Source organism: Vulpes vulpes, chromosome 14 (assembly GCF_048418805.1).
Source record: "Vulpes vulpes isolate BD-2025 chromosome 14, VulVul3, whole genome shotgun sequence".
NCBI classification, from domain to species: domain Eukaryota; kingdom Metazoa; phylum Chordata; class Mammalia; order Carnivora; family Canidae; genus Vulpes; species Vulpes vulpes.
Window position 1 is genome coordinate 62,395,470 of NC_132793.1, and position 18,408 is coordinate 62,413,877.

General features: G+C 35.8%; 1 protein-coding gene across 21 annotated transcripts in view; it reads left to right on the top strand.

Annotated features, from left to right (window-relative positions):
* MCTP1 (multiple C2 and transmembrane domain containing 1) overlaps positions 1-18,408 on the top strand; it is a 531,614-nt gene that overhangs the window by 235,431 nt on the left and 277,775 nt on the right. For all 21 annotated transcript variants that reach the window (XM_072736754.1, XM_072736756.1, XM_072736755.1 and 18 more), the window contains exon 2: positions 2,537-2,651. In XM_072736754.1, the coding sequence (XP_072592855.1) occupies positions 2,537-2,651 (115 nt within the window). The remainder of the gene's footprint in view (positions 1-2,536; positions 2,652-18,408) is intronic.

Genomic DNA, 18,408 nt, shown 5'->3' on the forward strand with positions numbered 1-18,408 from the left:
TACATACACACAGAGGAATATTATTCAGGCCTTTAAAAGCCAGTAAATATATAAGTCCAGCGAAGTTATCTCTTAACTGAGTGTTAAATTCCTAAACAGCAAAAGTGAAAAACCTAATATAGTTAAAATTACCTATGAAAATACCTCAACTCGACCATATAGTATAATACATCTTAAAATGTACCAGGTACCTTATAAATTATTAACTTTAAACTTTAAGAGGTACTGTGTAGAACAATGAAAACTATCAAATATGCAGCCATCTGAACTTTCAAACTTTTCTTTAAAATTCCTATCAAAGTACTAGAGGAGAATGCGGGGGGAAGAGGGTAGGAAATGTCTCCTTTCGTATAGATTTTATTCCATTTTTAGAAAGTGGTAAATTTATCTACAGTTAGGATTTATGACTTGGGCTTATTTTGAAATAAGGTATATACAAGAACATAATGGAAGGCTTGGAACATACTTGGTGCTTCACAGATGCTTGCTAGATTTGAATTTAAATTTTACTTATTAACTAGACCCACATACAAACTGTTTTTTGAAAAGTTGTTTCGAAGACCACTATTGGCTTCCTGTCTTTCCTAGTGGGCATCTTCTGTGTGGTGCAGTGAACAACTGTCACTCTTGCCATTTACACTAGTTACAAGACACCCTACCATAGTTCCAGAAATATATATTAGAGGGAGAGAACATTTTTTGCCCTCCAAACTTGAAAATTGGTAACATCCTATCCTAACTAGCAAAATATGGGAAATACATTAATATGGGAAATACTTCCAAAAGTATTGTGAACTATTTAAACTTTTTTGGAAAAATTCATCTTATATGTGAAATAAAAGCCCAAGTCCTTGTAGTGGCAAGTACAAAACCAGCTCATATGTTCATCAGTAGAGAAATAATTGAAGAAATTATAGTACTCCTACACTGTGGAAAATGATGTACCTTGAAAAAAAATAACTAGATTAGATCTGTATGTATTGATTAGCAAAGTGCCCATGACACTTTTAAAGAAATTATGAAACAATAGGCAACATATAATACTTTTTTAAAAAACTGAAAACTCAACCAAAGAAAAATAAGCCTATATGTATGTATTTATATAAGGCCTTCAAACATGTGGAAGGATATATGCTAAGTTGTTATAATTGGTAACCCCAAGGAAGTGGGGCAATCTGATATTTGAGGGAAGGGCAAGACAATCGTTTCACCTTTGTTTTTCTATTGTTTGAAAGCCTGATCCAAATTAGTGGTAATAGGAATTAAAAGAGAAAGACCATCAGGAGTTGGGATGGCAGTGGAAATGGAGTGGATGGGATTTGGCAACTTTTTGAATGTGGTGGAGAGGGAAGCGAAAAGGTCATTGATTTTAGCCTGAGCCACTGGGGGAACAGTGCTGTCATGTAGGAACAGGGGTGCCAGGAAAAGAATTGGAATTTTTTTTTATTGTTACCAGAGGAGAAATGAGGAGTGTGGGTTATCTGTCAAAGTTGTGCTGCTTCTTATTTTAAATGATAATTGCTCCTATAGGAAAGCTTCTTTCTTGGTCTTGAAACATGGAAAAATAACTGCTTTATAATTGTATTTCATATGAACTGTAGAACTAGAAGAGTCAGACCAGCATCTAAATTTTTACCTTATCCATGCTTATTATTCCAAAACAAAAGAATATTTCTTTTTGAATTGGAAGAGAAATTATAGGTATTTAAAATCATTTCAAATATGCAAAGAAAGGTAAGTTTTCCTGTTGTATTCAATGTGGCATAAAGTATAAAATATCACCTATACAATTTTTACTCTGTTTCTTTTGTTTTAATTATAGCTATTCCTCTTGCAAGTGTTTATTTAACTTAATGCCTATAAATTAATAGTGTATTATTACAAAGGATATTCTACAGGGGTAGCTTTAGTTCTAGAAATAGCTTGTGCACTTTTATTCTACAGAAAGCAGCATTAGAAATTTAGCCCCACTGAGTATTTATTTCTTGCAAATACTGTCAAAATGCTGGGTAAATTTATTTCTGTATAATTACATCATATTTTATGTTGGGATTGAAATAGAAGAGTATAATCCATCAGTATGACCCTTTTGTACAGATAAATGAACCAACACAGTTACCTGAATAAATCACTTTAATTTTCAGCTCGGTTCTATGGAAATCAACTGTTCTTGCATACCTTTATTCTCCATTCATCACTGATTTTGTTTTTACCTGAGACACTATTCTTATGTTAGTCTTCCTTAGTTGAGTTATGTGGGGCTCTCCATGGGGAATGTTTTTCATATTATATTTGTTATCTCGAATCTGAGTTAAAATAAGGATTCCCATAAATACCATGTTTTTATTTTGAGTCTAAAGAATTTCATGAATTTAAAAACCTTCAGAGAACTGGGTGGTTATGGCATGTGAATGTACAGGATGATTCACTTTATTGACTAATTCTTCCAGTTGAATGAAGCTATATATGGTCCCCCACTGGAAGAAATAGGAAAGAAACAATAAATTTAATATTTTGTATATTTCTTATTTTTCAGAAAATAAATACCGCTGGAACCAGTAATGCAGATGTCCCCTTGGCTGATCCCGGAATGTACCAATTGGACATCACATTAAGAAGGGGTCAAAGTTTAGCTGCCCGAGATCGAGGAGGTAAGAACATAAGAGCAACATCACCTGAAACTCATTCTCTGTTTTTTTAAAAGATTTTATTCATTCATTCATTCATTCAAAACAGAGAGAGAGAGAGGCAGAGACAGAGGCAGAGGGAGAAGCAGGTTTCCTGCAAGGAGCCCGATGAGGGACTTGATTCAGGATCCAGGCCCTAGCTGAAGGCAGACACTCAACAGCTGAGCCACTCAGGCGTCCCAATTCTATGTGTTTTTGACAAATTTTGTTTTCCTTATAGTTGCTTAAGTAAATTTTTAAAAAAGACTTTAATATTATAATTTTCAACGTATGATTTGAAGCTTTATTTGACTCCTGTGACCATGGAGGAAGAGGTTATGATGCAAATTCAAAAAACTCTGAGCTGGTCCTGACCCAAACAGTATAGTTCCTACCAAATTGCAGACAAATTAGACTCTGCCATATATATTATTAGAGACATAATTGGCTAGTAGATGAGGCACATATTTGCAGCCATATCAGAATACCATTTGGCAGACCTGAAATTCTTGTTGCTGCATAGATTTGCAAAGTTGAATCTGCAAAACTTGCAGAATCCAGGACAAACATTTCACCAAAACTTTGGAGATTCCCACCAGTGATTTTCTGAGGCTTGGTTGGACCTGGCAGTGGTTTCATGGTAGGTAGGCCATGATGAAACAACAGACAAGGCAAATACTCTCTGGTTTCTGGATTCCAAATATCGAGGTAGTCTCCTGGTGAATTAGCCTGGGCAGCATTAGGGATTCCTTGAACCCACATTCGAGGCAGCACTGGGGGTGGACCCTATGTAGACTATCCTTTTCACAGTTCAAAATTTCAGCTATTTAGGATATGGAGACCTGAGGGCCCTGAGGACCCACAGTTCCAAAGGAAGCTAACCTTGAGTGTAACTGCTCCAACAAGGAAGGAGAGGAGTCCCTAAGCCTCTAATAGGTGTCAGATAACCTGAAGGGTACTCCTGACATCATGTAGTCTTGTTTTTCTCCTCCCACCTTTTTTGATATCCATACTTAGGGTGTGGAAGGAACCAAATTAGGACTACAGTTTATAATTCTATCTCCTGTCTCTACAAGAATAAAATAGAGAAAGTATTAGTATAATAGTGGGTTTTTAAAGACTAAAAACTATAAAACTAATAGATTTAATTTTTGATTAAAAATCATTAAATATCAGAACATTCTTATTGAATGAAGGTGTGATTGGGAATGTAGAATTTTAACATTTAATTTTCAGAATTAGCCATCTGGTTAAGTAGCTGAGGACAACTTTTTATTGAATTGAACTGCTTGTCTGAAAAGCAGTTACAATGAGATTGGAGAAAGAAAATAACCCTATTAATATAGTATTATTTTGTTGGATATATTTATATGACTTTTTTCAGTTTTCAGAGTACTCTTAACTATATTCTGTTGCATCACTTGATTTAAAACAGATTTGAATCAGCCATTAGAAGATCAAAATTTTAGTCCTAGATATGCTTTTACAACAATATTAAATCATATGTATGTAATTATCTAATACAAATTGTTTGTAATGATGAAATGCCCATAAATAGGAGAGGTGGTTAAGTAAAGCATGATATATCTACATGATGAAATATTATGCAGCTATAAAATAAAGAATAAAGAAAATCTTTAGGAATTGATATGAAAAGAGTTACAGAGGGATGCCTGAATGGCTCAGTTGGTTAAGCATCTGCCTCTTGATTTCAGCTCAGGTCCTGATCTCAGGGTCGTGGGATCCAGCCCTGTGTCAAGATCTTGCTCGGCAGAGAGTCTGCTTGAGATTCTCTCTCTCCCTCTCCCTCTGCCCCCTTACCCCTGCATGCAGTCTCTCTCAAGTAAATAAATAAATCTTAAAAAAAAAAATAAAAGAGTTACAGAATATATTATTAAGTGACAGGCAAAGTACAAAAGATTATTGACCATATAGAATGTAAGAAAGAAGGGAGTATAAGAAATTACACATTTTCTACTCATTTATTCAAAAACTATATCAGAAGTAAAATCCAGAAACTAATGAGATTGGTAACATACATAATATAGGTAAGAACAGGTGTCAAGAATGAGTAATGGGAAAGGGTAAAAAGAGTGGAGGAATTGATTTTTCTGATTAAAACTCGTATAGTTCTAACCCTTAATTATGGCAATATATCAGAACCAACTAACTAAGTAAACAAGTAAATATCAATCAGGATGTGGGAGGAACCCAAAATTAATTGTAACTACAACCATACCTTAGGGGGATGAGGGCTAAAACAACTACTCTAAAGTGATCATGTAAAACAGTATTTGGATTATACACCATAAAACCCAAGACAAAAAAAAAAAAAACATTGTACAGGATGTATTCTAGAGCACAACTATCAATTCTGGAACTCTGTAATGTGTATACTGGGACCAAACAAATAAGTAAATATATTGTAGATAGATAATGAGAGCCAGTTTTTTTTCCACTGTTGGAGAAAGAAGTTACAAAAATAGAACAAGGGAGAGATGCAATGAACCTTCTGGCTTTAGAGAGGCATCAGTATGAACTCATGCTTATTAATATAGATACAGATAGAAATTAAAATGGATAGAGACGTGTGTATGTGTGTGTGTGTATGTTTCTTTCATTTCTCCACTGACAAGGCCTAGAAACAGTTGTAACTGTGTAATGACAGAGTAGCAATCCACACATATTGGGCCCAGATTTTGGTTTCTAAGTACAGTTTTCCCAAGAAAAGTAAGCAGTGCTCCTGGAGAAATGGTTGATTGCAGATCTGGGGCAGGGGAAGTACAAGATGAACCTGGAGTATTTTATAGTCCCAGACAGCAAGGAAGTAATAAAAAGTTGATGGCAGGATGTCAAAACAACATAGAAGCCAACTTACAAGAGCTCCTAATAATCAAAACTTGGACAATTTTAGCAACAAAATAAATGATGGCAATAATGAATTCTAACCCATAGAATAATATAAATATGAATTCATGATGGTAAGTAAATAATTGAATAAATAACAAATGGGAGAGAAGGTACAGCTTTCCTTCTGGTAGAATTCCAATAAACTAATGTGGAAGAGAAATAAAAATAGAAAACCACCTTCTAACAAACAATATAGTAACATGTTGCAGGCAAAAATCAATAGATGCTAAAATTATATGTGCAAAATTATGATGAGAAATAAAATATTTGCATCATTTCAAAGTGTTTCCTAACAATATACATATGAATTATAAAGGAGGAAATAATAACTTTCCAGTGGAGAAAGTTGGACGACACCACCTTAACCAAGTAATGAGAGAGACAGATATCACGGATCTCCTGATATGAGGCACATCATTTCTCTGACAGTCTTGCCTAAAAATGCGTAAAGTCAATGGGATCATGAGAAAACATCAGACATACTCTGCCAATAGAGGATACTAGTTACCTGAACTGAGTAGCAGCTGCCCTGGGGGCGGGGGGCAGGTGGGGAGAGGGCACACAGTCTTGTCCCACCATTCCATATCTCCACAGTTGTCCTTCTGGATGGCTCTGGACACACACACCGTCTTTCCTATGGTTGCAAATTACTCTCTATGGCTGTCTCTACCAAAAACAGGAATTTCTTGAAGGTAGAACAAGAGGGCCATATTCTTTAAAAAAAATAGGGAAAAAAATACTTTGTGGAATTGAAGAATATCCCGGTGTGTTTAAAATACGAACTCCAATCCATCTTTACTATTTTACTTATTACTTAGCCTGGCATTTAGGAGGTTTTTATTGAGTAGATCTGAGAAGAGATATTTCAACAAAGGTAACAACCTGAGTTAAACATCGGATTGATGAAAATTTATCTTAGACCCACCTGTGAATGACAGGTGTGTTAAGCATATGACTGGATAGGTTGTCTTGGCTGACTTTACACTTGTGAATTTATATACATACAGGACAGTTAAATGGAGATGAATAGTTCAAAGTGAGAAAACAAGCGAGGAAACACTGCAGGCATGGGGGAGTATAGTTCTGAGGGCCTGAACTGAGATTGTGGATGGGGAAATGGAGAGGGAAAAGCACTTCAGGGGAACATATGGTACCATGGTGGTGAGGGAGCTCAAAAGAACTATTGAGATTGAAGGGTCATGGTACCTGGTGACCATGTGGAGTTTGGAGAAAGGTAAATGTCATCAAAAATATTTTTATAATTACTAGAACTAGCAGAAAATGTACTTTTATCACTTATTACATTGATGCCCTCACCTATTGCCCAGCAAACCCAAAATTTCTATGCCCCCTCTGTCCCATATCACCCTTGCCCGAAATAGGGGAATGGGAAAACACTTGTCCATCACCACCATCATTAGAATGTTATTTGAACTTTTCATCTCCAGAATCTTCCTTCATACATAGTTGGCATGGAGTTGGGCTCAGCAGGCAAAACTGACAGTCATCCTTCCATTTTTTTTAATCCTTTTTTATGCAAGCAGATAACTTCTTGCAATACCTCTTGCTAAGTTTCATTGTGTCTGCTTTTAGTAGCCTGATAAACTAGAAACACATGATCTTGAAGAGTCTAACACACATAATTTCAAAGCCAAGCTCAACATTTTATTAGCTATGTGATTTGGAGTGGTATGTACAGTCTCTCTGCTGCAATTGTAGAGTTCCAGAGTTAGCAAATAAAAATATAGGATGCCTCATTAAATTTGAATTTCAAATAAACAACACATTATTTTTTAGTATTAATACAACTCATCTAATCCACAGTATAATGAATACAGATAATAATATTATATTTATATAATGTGGTAAGTATTGCTACTATGGCAACATATGACAATTTATAAATTTGTCAGAGTAACATGCTGAACTCCTCAAACTTACACAATATTACATGTCAGTTATTTAATAAAAAATAATAGAAATTTGTCAAATAAATATATTTCATATAATAATTAAGACCTATTTTACTAAAATATTATGTATTATTTATTGGAAATTTCCATTTAACTGAGTTCCTTTTTTTTATCTGGAAGCCCTGTGAAAATCATGTCTAGTTACTATTAGAAAAACAACATTTATATCTTAATTGGATTGGGTTTTTCGGGACCATATTATAATCTATCACATTTGAATGTAGTGTCTTGACATGATTATTTACATAGTTAGAAAAGTAAAAGCAATCTGTAAACTTCTGTCTAGTGATAGCAATTATCTACAGTATGATTTCTTGTAATTTGTACCATGGAAGATATATTAATTTTCTGGGACTACTTTAACAAATTAGTGCAAACTTGTGGCTTTAAACAACAGAAATTTATTATCTCACAGCTCCAGAGTCCAAGAGTCAAACAATCAAGGGCAACACTCCCTCCAAAGGCTCTTAGGAAGAATTCTTTCCTGCCTCTACTTGATTCCAGACATTCCTTGGCTTGTGGCAGCATGACTCTGACCTCTGCATCCATCCTCACATGGCATTTCCCACCATATCTCCAAGTCTCAAATCTCTCCCCACTTTCTCTCATAAGGACAGTTGTTGGATACATTTAAGGCCCACCCTAAATCCAGTATAATCTCATCTCGGGATTCATACCTGAAGTACATCTACAAATGACCCTATTTCCAAATAAGGTCTAATTCACAGGCACAGTGTTAGGACTCAGACCTATCTTTGGGAAAACCCACGTCATTCCACTACAGAAAACAACTGCCTCTCTTCAACTAGGAACAAATTTAAATAATCAAAAAAGTGATCCGTGTTTTATGTCATCTAAAGAAGGTCTTAGAACAAAAGTAAACTGTGGCATATAACATTTGAATGAAGCATTAGATCATCTGCAGAAAAAAAATGATCCATTGAATTTATATACTGAGACTCTATCTATAACAAAGTTAGAAGCCCCTACACTGAGTAGAGTTAGAGAATTCTAGTCACTACTCTGAGAGTCTGATGTGTCACCCCAAAGGAAAGTTTCCAAGTGCTCTGAGAACAGTGTTTTCAGGTTGGAGTAAGAATTACAGAAACCTGGAGATGGGAAAGGATCTAGGTTTCCCCTGCAAGCTTCACTTTTCTCACAATTTAGCAAAAATTCACTGACTGAGACCTTTTATCAGTTAATCAGACAGCCAGATCTGAGAAAATGATTGGAAAGCACTTATCTTCCAAAACAAATAAAACTGAAACATATTTTGTATTCTAAGTATAAACAAGCCCTTTTCAAGTTGGAGGGCCTGCCAGCAATTTTGTCGTTAGATGTAATTTATGAGAATTTTTAGAGTTATTCTCTGAGTGTGAATTATGCATCAGGGACATGTTTGGTGTTTACATATATTTCCTCTAATCTTCACAGGGTTGGCTGTAAGGACAGCTGCCACCCCAAAGCATTCACTTACCTTTTGGTGTTCAGGGTCCTCTTTGGTTGTGACCCTTAGGAAATTCCTCTATGGTAGATTGGCCATACAGCCTCATTTGCCTGGAAGCCGTTGTTTTTTTTTTTTTAACTGTTAACTGGCATAATTGTCAATAGTGGTTCATTTCACTTTGAAAAGGGTCCCCATTTCAGAAACATAGTAAATATACTGATGCTTCCTAGAAAAAGTTCTAGTCCCATTAAAGCTGATCAGAAAATTAAGTGCTGTGAGTGTTCCTTTTCTCCCAGAAGGAGAATGCAGTTTGTATCATCAGAGGAAGATTCATCTCTGAACAGGTTTGAGGTACTTTTCTTGGCAGTTCCTTCTTTAGGTTTGCAGTCTTTAATGAGCTATTTTGATCAAGAAAAGGTCTGTCATGTTAAATTTTTGTACTAAGATTGTGAATTGGACATGTTTTTAGTCAATTGTGTGTGTGTGTGTGTTTTAAGATTGATTGATTGATTATTTATTTATTTATTTATTTATTCATGAGAGACACAAAGAGAGAGAGAGAGGCAGAGACACAGGCAGAGGGAGAAGCAGGCTCCATGCAGGGAGCCTGACGTGGGACTTTATCCCGGGAGTCTAGGATCATGCCCTAGGCTGAAGGCAGGTGCTAAACCGCTGAGCCACCAGGGCTTCCCGTCAATTGTGGGTTTTTTTGCATTTCTTACAAGTGGTAGAATCAGGTATAGCTTGTTTTACCCAATACAGACACAGTCATATATGTACATGTTAAATGTCATTCTTTTCACTGGTTTCCTACCATTGGGAAATTTTTAAAAATCACAGTGATTCAGAGTTTTAATAATAGCTACTTCATATAGTCTATGATCTGAAGTCAAACTTCATATATATATATATATGTATACACACATACATACACACATAAATGCACATATATAAATATATATTATACTATATAGCTATAAGCTTCTGCAAAATACATATATTCTATTCCGTTTTTCCTATCAGGTGCAAAAACCATCACTCATTGACATACAAAGATGTTCCCTTGCTGCATGTTAACAAAGATGTTCCCTTGCTGAATGTTAACATAACTAAAGCCAATCACTAAACGCTGAAAATGAACTTCTAGTTGAGATTTTGTAAGTGACTGCAAGACTGCACCATTGTCCTAGAAAGCTTTTTCTACTGGTCTTAACCGTCATTTATTCTGAACCAGAGCAAAGGGTTCAGTTCTTCTCCAGGCTGTCTGTAGCACTACATACATTAGGGTATTCCTTTCTTCAAAATTCCCAAGGTTGGCCAAGAGGTGACATTCTTTACCAAATGAAAATCTGAAACTCTTTAAGCCACACAGCAACTACTACACCAATCTCCTGAAGAGACTCTGAAGATGTTTCCATATATAAAATGCAGTCATATCACACCTTACTAAATAATATACTTTAAAAAGTGCTATATCTTATATTCTTATGGCTACCAATTTACTTTGCTTAATTATATTTAGATAGGAAGAAGGACCAACCTTTATTGAACCTTTGCAAATAACTGCATGCCACGAAAAGTAAAAGGACCCAGGAAAGGCAGTGTGTACAATACCTGATGTTCTCTGTAGTCTATCGACAAGGTCAATCAATATGCATCATGTTTCCTTCAGAATCTGCACATACTTTGCCAATGGTGGGTTTTTTGGAAATGTGATTTGATTATCTATAGATGAATTTGATTTAGAATAAGCATAACTTAATTCAGCATCTGTTAACAATAGATAGATGATTTTAAGCTTAAGTCATTTTAAAAATGAATCTCTGAGTTCCATTTATTAGACATTGTCCTCAATTCACCAGAGGTTAATTACCTTATATTCATGGTTTTCCATATTTAGACTTCTTACCAATTATGTTCCTTCTTGATACAAGCATAAAGGAAATTTTATGTGTCCCTGCATTTTTATGCCTTGTGCCCATAGAAATATTGTCAGGAATTTAGTTATATATTCCCTGAAATTGGATCATATGAAATATACAAAATTATCCTTTCCACAAATTTTGAAATGTCAAATTGACAGAGCACCCCACTTAAGAATGAGTTTATGTTTTTTGGTACAACCGTTTGGTATAGCCAAACCTTAACAAGGTTATAGGCCCATTGATTAGGATTATTTTAAAAGAGAGCATTTATTCTAATTAGCATTAATTTAATCTGCTAAACTTCCGGTTGAGAGGAGCAGACTAAAGGAGCTTTGTCATATGCTTATTATAAAAATAACCCAATAAAAAGAATACCAATATTTAAAGCACTCTACCAAGGTCCTATTTCTTCTGCTGTTGATCTTGGCAACCTGCCTAGTAATCTACTTTCACTAAATCATCTGTCTTTGGAGCAAAAGAGTTCTGGAAATCCCAGCTTTTAAGTCCCCTGGCACAGTTGATGAGATATTTATTTACTCGTGGTGGCAGTCTCAGCTTACGTTTAGAAACCTGCACCCATGAGCTTATTCTTAGCAGCCTCAACAGTCATTTCTACGAAGGTCTGGGACTTACTGTAGAATTTCTTCAGAAGACACAATGTCTAGTTTTTAGCTTACAGTATGGAGCTTGAGGCAAGCATGAGGGGAGAGCAGATGCCACCTGTTGATGGCATACTGAATGCTTCTGGTAAGTTTATTATAGAAACCAATCATAAGTATGGAGGACAGTAGAATCCCCTACTGGAAGTGATTACGTAAACAATTGGGAATAGCTAATTTAGATGATGATACCCTGAGAGGGAAAATGTATTCGGGACATTGAAGCCATTGACAAATCTCCAAAGCCTTATAATCAGTGCAGTACTGTGTATGCTAAAATCATCTCCAATTGATAAAAGTATTTTAAAGCTACAAATAAAATCTTACTAGAAGTAGATTTACTGGCATCCATTGTGTCATGTGCATGACTATGAACATGTTTTCCCTTACCCCAACAGGGCATATAAGAGCATAGTGTAAAATAATACTTTATCTATACAAGATTGGCCTTGGGTAAGTTAAGTTTTCTTTTCCTTTTGATTTGGAAACTTTTCCCTACTCCCCAAAAAACAATATCCCATGCCCAATACGACTGTGAGGTTCAAGTAAACGTCAGCCTCACAAGACTATCCAAGGCCCTGCTTGATACCTCTTCAGGAAGATACAGGGCAGGGATCACAACTCAACAGCAGGATAGCATCAGCTAGGTCTTGTTGCAGTCCACACAGCAACCCCCACAACCATCTGGGAGTTGTCTTCCTTGGCTCTGCAGGTAACACAGTGCAGAAGGAAGAAGACGGGGTCACACTGAGGGAGTGCGAGAACCTCTCTGGTATAAAGGCCTCATTTCTCACAGGACCCAGTATCTTTTATAACTACTTTATAGACATAACTTTTTACGTACAAGCCCAGTTAGAAGAATCATTACACTCAGGGAAGCCAAAAGATCTAGCTTCCTTTCACGTGTTTCTATTTCTCCCACACCAGATGAAATTTACCAACTAGGGGATCATTTTAACCATTTGCTGCTTAGCAACGGAGTTGACATATGATCTATTCAGTTTAACAGAGAAACAGAGAATAACTAAAGGTCACATTCTCAAGAAGAGGGATAAGATTTCCCCACAATGGGACAAGCACTGAGAAAATTAAGAAAATACAGGGTATTCCAGTTATGCCTAATTGTATCAGGCCACAGGAAGAGTTTCGAGGTGAGGTGATTCCAAGCCCTTTCGTGTTACCTAGGAGCTGTTTAGGAAGCGCCAGTCAATATAAAAACACTTTGTCAGTGGGCAGAGGGTTGGGGTGACTGGGTGACAGGCCCTGAGGGGGGCATTTGATGGGATGAGCACTGGGTGTTATGCCATATGTTGGCAAATCGAACTTCAATAAAAAAATATACAAAAAAAAAAAAAAAACCCCTGCTTTGTCAGTTTTATTAATCTGAATTTAGGACCTGACCCTGAAGAAGAACAAAATCAAAAGAAATTTTGGACAGGCACACAAGTACTCAGAAAAGTTGAGAAGTGGCTACAGTCTTGCCTTTGTTACTAACCAAAGTAACAGCATTTTATAGCAGCCATGACAAAGGTAAAACAACAAATTGTTTAGCTATTTTAAGTTGTCTAAACATGACAGCCCCTTACTATTCTTTCAGTTTGCTCATTTTTTTTTAAGAAATTGACCATGGTCATAAAATACTCAAAAACAAGGTAAAAGCCAACCCTTTCTGAGAGGATGTGTTCAGTTTGGGTGAGGCAAAACCTTTCATCTATGCAGAAAGCCAATAATTTTTTACTACCTTGTGTTGAGAACAGATTATAATCTGCGACCAATTTTCCATCTGAATTACCAGTCCTCTATTACACAAATTTATTTTTAAAATGATTGTATTTAAAACATTTTTTTCAAATGCTTTATTGAGGTATAATTAACATAGAGTAAAACTTAGAGTTTGAGAAGCTTGGACAAAAAAATAGAGTCATAACTAGCACCAAAACAGTAAATGTGTTGGAATATTTCTAAGGTCATGGAAATAGAGTATTTCCATCACCTCAGAGAGTTCCCTTATGATCTTTTGTGGTTCATTTTCTCCCTACACTTCTAGCAACAACTGATCTGGTATCTGTAAGAAACAATTTTAAATTTCCTTAATATGTATGGATCTTAAATATATACACAAATATGAATATAGATGATACATTTTAGAGATTAAATATAATTAATTTTGTAAAGCATAAGGCACTGTTTTTACTGCATTGATTCTATCCTTGTAATTTGAATGTTATTTACATTCCAAATATATTTACATGTTGACAAAGTATGTAAGTAAAGACTACTCAGTGACTCTGATGTAAACTCTGGACTTTAAGTGACAATGATGTGTCAGTGGAGATTTATTGATACGAATGTACCACTGTTAAAGAGGATGTTGATAGGGAAGGAGGCTATGCATGTGGGGGTACAAAGAGTACAAAGAACTCTCTGTACTTCCTAGTCAATTTTGCTGTGAAACTAAAACTTCTCTAAAACTCAAAATCTATTTGAAACAAACACTACTCTGTGGAGATCAAGTATCTTTGCTCTGTCTCCATTTTAGTTTTAAGTATATAAAACTATACAACTATGATTGATACTGAAAAGTTAACAGAACCCTAAAGTTGTATTCAAGGAAGAATCCAAGTGAAGTAGCATGCAGCTACTTCATGTCTGAAGTTGAAAACAACTATAGTTTAATCACTATTAATTTAATCTTCACAATGCAAATCAAAATCACAATGAGATGTCACCTTACACCTGTTGGAATGACTACTATCAAAAAGAAAAGAGGGGTGACTCGGTGGCTCAGTCCGTTAAGTGTCTGCCTTCAGCTCAGGTCATGATCCCAGCGTCCTGGGATTGAGCCTCACATCGGGATCCCTACTCCGTGGAGAGCCTGCTTCTCCCTCCCCCTGTGCTTGCTGCTCCCCCTACTTGTGTGCTTTTTCTCCTTCTCTGTCAAATAAATTTTAAAAATCTTTTTTTAAAAAGATACAAAATAAATGGTGACAAGGATGTAGAGAAAAAGGAACCCTTGCACACTGTTGGTGGGAATGTAAATGGGTGCAGTCACTGTAGAAAATCGTATGAAGGTTCCTCAAAAAACGAAAAACAGAAATACCATATGATCCAGTAATTCCACTACTGGATATTTACTTGAAGAAAAAAACCCACTAATTCAAAAAGATACATGCATCCCTCCCTTTGTTTATTGCAACATTATTTACAATAACCAAGATATGGAAGTAATGCAGAAGTTCATAGATAAATGAATAAAAATGCGATGAATAGATAGAGTAGATCATGGAATATACTTAGCCATTAAAAAAATGAGATCTTGTCATATGTGACAATATGAATGGACCTAGAAGATATTATGCTAAATCAGACAAAGACAAATACCATTTGATTTCACTTATATATGGAATCTAAAAAACAAAACAAAGAAACAGACGCTTAAATAGAGAGAACAAACTGGTGGTTGCCAGACGGGAGGTGTGTGGGAGAATGGGTGCTATAAATAAAGGAGATTAAAAGTACCAACTTCAGTTATGAAATAAACAAGCCATAGAGATGAAAAGTACAGCATAGGGTATTTAGTCGATAATATTGTAATAACGTTGTTTGGTGACAGATGGTGACTACACTTATGGTTGATGAGCACTGAGCAACAGAATCGTTGAATCAATATGATTGTACACTTGAAACCAATATAACACAGTATGTTCATTATACTTCGATAAATATATAAATAAATGTGATACAAGGAAACAAGGAGATGGAAATTCTGCAAATGGGATTGAGAGACATGGGAAAAGAATAATAAACCTAATTTATAAATTACCATGAGAACTGCGGAGAAGAAATAGTTGCTGAGTTAATGGAGGAGAATTTCTCAATTCTAATAAAGGGCATAAATCCATAGGCACCCAAAACATGACTTGTAGCAAGCTTGATAAATATCAGAAATCTAGATCCAGATACATTATAGTAAAACTCCAGAACACAAAGAAGAAAATATTTTAAGAGCAGATTAAGAGAAAAAATATCTATACATGAATGACAGTTTGCGGGTTTCACAACAACGACTCGGGTTAGAAAACATATTTATCAGTAATCTCCTTGAAGTGATAGAATAATCTATCAATCTGGGATTAGAAAATAATTGTCCACTTCAAGTCATCTACCTAGCAAATTAATCTTTCAAGACTGAAGGCAGAATAAGAGCTATTTTGAGATTAGTATCTGAGAGAATTTGCCACACAGAGCTTCACCAAAAGAACTTCTGAAAAATGACTTCAGAAAGAAGAATCTCAGAATGAAGATGTGAAATGTGGTAACAGTGAGCAAAGGAATTGGTAAACCTACAGTTAACATTAAATAAGCATTATTTGTATGAAGTAAAATCGTTATAATGTCAAATCTGTGTGATTTTTTAAAAGATGTATTTATTTATGTGAGAGAGAGAGCACACAGAGGGAGAGGGAGAATCAGGCTCCCTGCTGAGGAGCCCTACATGGGGCTCGATCCCAGGACCCCGGGATCATGACCTGAGCTGAAGGCAGATGCTTAACTGACAGAGCCACCCAGGCACCCCTAATTTGTGTGATTTTAAAATACTGGATAACAACTTATGAGTCAGGAGTGGAGGGTTTGGAAATATTCTACAACGGGATGTAATGAGCATTGGCTGTTATATAAGACTGATGAATCACTGAACTCTACCTCTGAAACTAATAATACACTCTATGTTAATTTAATTTAAATTTAAAAATGAAAAAAATATTCTACAGACTGTATTACTTAGCAGGGGATCAAGTATGAGCTTCAGAATTATTGATGTAAGGAGGCATGTTAACCTTGTCAAGAATAACTATTAAATGAATGGAAATAGAATGTAGATCTGGGGTGCCTGAGTGGCTCAGTTGGTTAGGTGTCTGCCTTTGACTCAGGTCATGATCAAGCCCCACATGGAGCCCATATAGGGCTCCCTGCTCAAGGGGAGTCTGCTTCTTTCTTTCCCTCTGTCCTTCTCCCCAGTTTGTGTCCTCTCTCTCTCAAAAAAAAAAAATAAAATATTAAAAAAAAAAAAAAAACAGAATGTAGACCTTAAAATTTTGCAGAGAGGTTAAATGAAAATTTTAAAATGCCAGGGCAGCCCCAGTGGCTCAGCCGTTTAGTGCCGCTTCAGCCCAGGGCATGATCCTGGAGACCCAGGATCAAGTCCCATGTTGGGCCCCCTGCATGGAGCCTGCTTCTCCCTCTGCCTGTGTCTCTGCCTCTCTCTGTGTGTCTCTCATGAATAAATAAATAAAATCTTAAAAAAAATGCCAAGAACAAAAAAAACCCATATTTTAAAAAATGAAGATAGTACTTGTTCTAATTCAGTTTAATTGCATACATATTTATATTCACAGTCTTAAATTTTAGTGATAATTTACCTGTTCTGTAAGACAAGTATACAAATTTTCTAGTTAGACATCCTATTATAAAAATAATTCTGATTTACATGAACTGTTATGTTAATATCTTGCTCTGATACAGGCAAAGAGAATACATTTAGCTGTCTTTTTAGCCAAATTTAACAAACAATTTAAGTCATTCAGGTATTTTTGGTGATCAAGAAAATTAAGAGTTCTCAGTTAAGTCCATGTAAAGAACTTTTTTATAACTGCTTAATATTTATTTACCAATTAATACTATCTTTAACTCTTGTTTAAAATCTTAAGAGATGAAAAGTTTTCTTAAGGCTGTGCCATTAGCATATTTTTTTGTTCTTTACCTTGTCTTGTAACCAAGACACCCATGTACTAAAACTCTACTGTTCCCTTTGAGCACTTTTTTTTCTTCCATTTATGTGCAGGGGAGGTTTTGAGAGTCCTTATTCTAAATTTATGTGCATCTGTTAATCTCAAAACCAATCAAAATATGAGCTCTATTAAATTTGAGATACTAACAATACAATCTTGTTGATTTCCTTCTGGAGGCAGGCAAAAGTACCTTGTCAAAAAAAATATATGTATTTAACATTGTTTAGGGCATAGCTCTTTTGCCCTTGGGATACAGTTATCTTGCTCAATTGTTTGTTCTTTTTTTTAAAAAAAAATTAGAACTATTTCTGGGGAGCCTGAGTGTCTCAGTTGGTTGAGTTGCTGACTCTTGGTTTCAACTCAGGTCAATCCTGGGATTGAGTCCTGCTTCAGGCTCCATGCTCAGTGGGAAGACTGCTTCAGATTCTCGTTACCTCCCCTTCTGCTCATTCATGCTCTCTTTCTCTCTAAAATAAATAAAACCTTTAAACTAAAAATAATAAAAAATAAAGTAAAATTAAAACTATTTCCTTAGTTCACTCTCTGCAAGGAAAGTACTTGTGAAATTAGCAATCAGATTCTCTCTTCTCCTTTCATTTTTTAAGTAGATTTATTCATTTAACTACATGTCCTTTTTTTTTTTTTTTAAATATTATTTTTTTTAATATATTTTTTTATTTATTTATGATAAATAAGAGAGAGAGAGAGAGAGAGAGAGGCAGAGACACAGGCAGAGGGAGAAGCAGGCTCCATGCACTGGGAGCCCGACATGGGATTCGATCCCGGGTCTCCGGGATTGCGCCCCGGGCCAAAGGCAGGCGCCAAACCGCTGCGCCACCCAGGGATCCCACTACATGTCCTTTTAATGTGCACTATCAACCTTAATTTTTAGAGATAGTCTTAAAAAATGAGTGTGGAGCAGTGATTCTCAAAGTTTGGTCCCCTGAAGAGCAGCATCAGTATCACTTTGGAGCTTGCAGATCCTTGGGCCCCTGCCTCAGACACCTACTGAATCATGAACTCTGGGTATGCAGCCCAT